The sequence below is a fragment of the Mesitornis unicolor genome, unplaced genomic scaffold (genome assembly GCF_000695765.1).
Source record: "Mesitornis unicolor isolate BGI_N332 unplaced genomic scaffold, ASM69576v1 scaffold30372, whole genome shotgun sequence".
Classification (NCBI taxonomy): domain Eukaryota; kingdom Metazoa; phylum Chordata; class Aves; order Mesitornithiformes; family Mesitornithidae; genus Mesitornis; species Mesitornis unicolor.
This window is the reverse complement of record NW_010171698.1, coordinates 7,368-9,699: the sequence shown is the minus strand read 5'-3', so window position 1 is coordinate 9,699 and position 2,332 is coordinate 7,368. Positions and strand designations below refer to the sequence as shown.

At 62.7% G+C, this 2,332-nt stretch overlaps 1 protein-coding gene across 1 annotated transcript; it reads left to right on the top strand.

Annotated features, from left to right (window-relative positions):
• Nucleotides 1–1,381: 1,381 nt before the first annotated feature.
• Nucleotides 1,382–2,165, top strand: NME4 (NME/NM23 nucleoside diphosphate kinase 4). Its single transcript, XM_010180116.1, has 4 exons — nucleotides 1,382–1,513; nucleotides 1,645–1,746; nucleotides 1,821–1,933; nucleotides 2,007–2,165. Exons 1-4 carry the CDS (start codon nucleotides 1,499–1,501, stop codon nucleotides 2,125–2,127), a joined length of 351 nt encoding a protein of 116 aa, XP_010178418.1. The 5' UTR covers nucleotides 1,382–1,498; the 3' UTR covers nucleotides 2,128–2,165.
• The last annotated feature ends 167 nt before the right edge of the window (nucleotides 2,166–2,332 follow it).

Below are 2,332 nucleotides of genomic sequence, written 5' to 3'. Positions count from 1 at the left end.
CGTCCTGCCTCTGTCCTCTTCCCCATCCTGTCCCTGGGGACCCTGTCCCCATCCCTGTTCTGCCCCAGAGGACCCTGTCCCCATCCCCATGCTGCTTTCAACCCCTTCTCTGTCTTGGCCCTTGACACCCTGTCCCCATCCTTGTCCCACCCCTAGGGACCCTGTCTCCATCCCTGTCCTGCCCCAGAGATTCCTGTCCTCATCCCCATCCTGCTCTCAGTTGCTTTCCTACTCTGCCTCTGGAGACCTCATCCCCATCCCTGTCCTGCCCCTGGGGAACCTGTCCCCACCCTTATCCTACCCCTGGGGACCCTGTCCCCATCCCCATCCTGCCTTCAGACCCCTGCGTGTCCTGCCCCTCAGAGCTCCCACCCCCATCCTGTCCTCCTGGTACCCACTGCCCCATCCCCTCCCAGTGCCCCCAGTCCCCCAGCGCCCTGTCCCAGGGGCAGCCACCCAGGTGGAGTGTCCGGCTCATTGGGTCCTTCACTTCTTTGTGGTGTGGATGAGTGCCAGGGTCTCCTGTCCCTTCCATGTGTTGCAATGGGGCAGAGGCTGGAGCTGGTGGCTCCCCCAGCACCGTCCTGTGGGTCCTGAGGGATTTGGTGGCCCCAGGGCTGGGATGAGGTGACCCTCATGCCATTTTGGGGGTGTGACCCAGCTAAAGCCAGGTCACCTCCAGCAGTGCCCAGAAAAGTGGATGAAATCCTGGGGTCTGTCCCCGCTGGCACAGGGCCAGCCTGCCCTCACAGCCTGGACAGGACCCCAAAGCCTGGGGCTGGCAGAGAAGCGCCTGGGCTTGGCTCCTCTTTCCTGCTCCTGCAGCAGACTGGACACATCATCCCTTGGGGGAGTCTTGTCTGCTCCAGCCAGTGTGGCTCCGGGAAGGCCAGCAGTGGGGTGAAGGTGGCAGTGATGCCAGACCTGCTTGTCCCATAGTGCTACAGGTGACAGTGACACTGGACCCTGCCATCCAATGGTGCTGAGTTTTTGCTTTTCACCTATGGAGGGCTGTGACCAGGAACCCATTTTATGCCAGGGCTGATGTCCAACTGCCTGTGCACTCAAGACCAGGCAGGAGCAATGGCACATGTGGTGGCACCAGTAACTGTGGCACTAGGATGTAGCAGTGTGGTGCCAAAACCAGAACCAGTCCATCCCACTCTGAGTTGAAGGGTGTTTCCCAGTCATAGATGTGTCCCCAGCACCCATCATGGCTTTGCAGCCCTCCTGGACCCTTCCAGCCTGCGAGGCACAGCCCAGTCAGGAGGACTGGGGACAGGGATGGAGACAGGGTCACCCCGCAGCAACCCACGGTGTCCCACTGCCACAACCTGTGTCCCACATCTGGTGGTGACGCTGGTCCCTCCATCTCCGCACAGCACCCCCAGAGCTGCAGGAGAAGACGCTGGTGCTGGTGAAGCCGGACGCGGTGCAGCGAAGACTGGTAGGGAATGTCATCCAGCGCTTCGAGCGGCGCGGCTTCAAGCTGGTGGCCATGAAGCTGCTTCAGGTACCCGTCCCCACCGAGCTGCCACCCGTCCCCCCAGGGGAGCCTGCTCCCTGCACCCTGCGGACAGCTCAGGGGTTGTCAGCGTAGGGCACCAGCCAGGTGTCCCCACCGTCACCCTGTGCTGCCATCAGGCGGACCAGGGTCTCCTGGACAAGCACTACCAGCAGCTGCGGCAGAAGCCCTTTTACCCTGAGCTCCTCGCCTACATGACCTCAGGGCCGCTGGTGGCCATGGTAAGGAGCCGGGATGGGGGAGTTTAGGGGTCCCAAGAGGGGTCTGTGGGGCTCAGGTGTTCCCTGTCCCACAGGTGTGGGAAGGCTACAATGTGGTCAAGTCCACACGGGCCATGGTGGGGGATACAAACTCTGCGACAGCGGCAGCGGGCACCATCCGGGGAGACTTCAGCATGCACGTCAGCAGGTAGAGGCACAGGGTGACTGTGGGGCCGGTGGTGGGACCCCACAGCCACGGTACCATCCCCGACCCCGTGCAGGAATGTGGTCCACGCCAGCGACTCCGTGGAGACGGCCCAGAGGGAAATCGGCTTCTGGTTTCAGCGGAACGAGCTGGTGGTCTGGGAGAGTGGGGACCGGGACTACACCTACGGGCCTTAGGGTGGCCTCTGGCCCAGGCAGAAGCTCTGACCCTCCCAATAAACAGCTGCACCACCAGCCCTGCCTCTGGTCTCCTCCCTTGGGTGCTGCTGGGCAGCACCAGGGAGCACTGGGGTGGTACTGGGGAGCTCTGGGAGACACTGAGCTATCCCCGGGAGAAAACTAGGGTGGTACTGGGAAGCTCTGGGAGGCACTGGGATGTCCC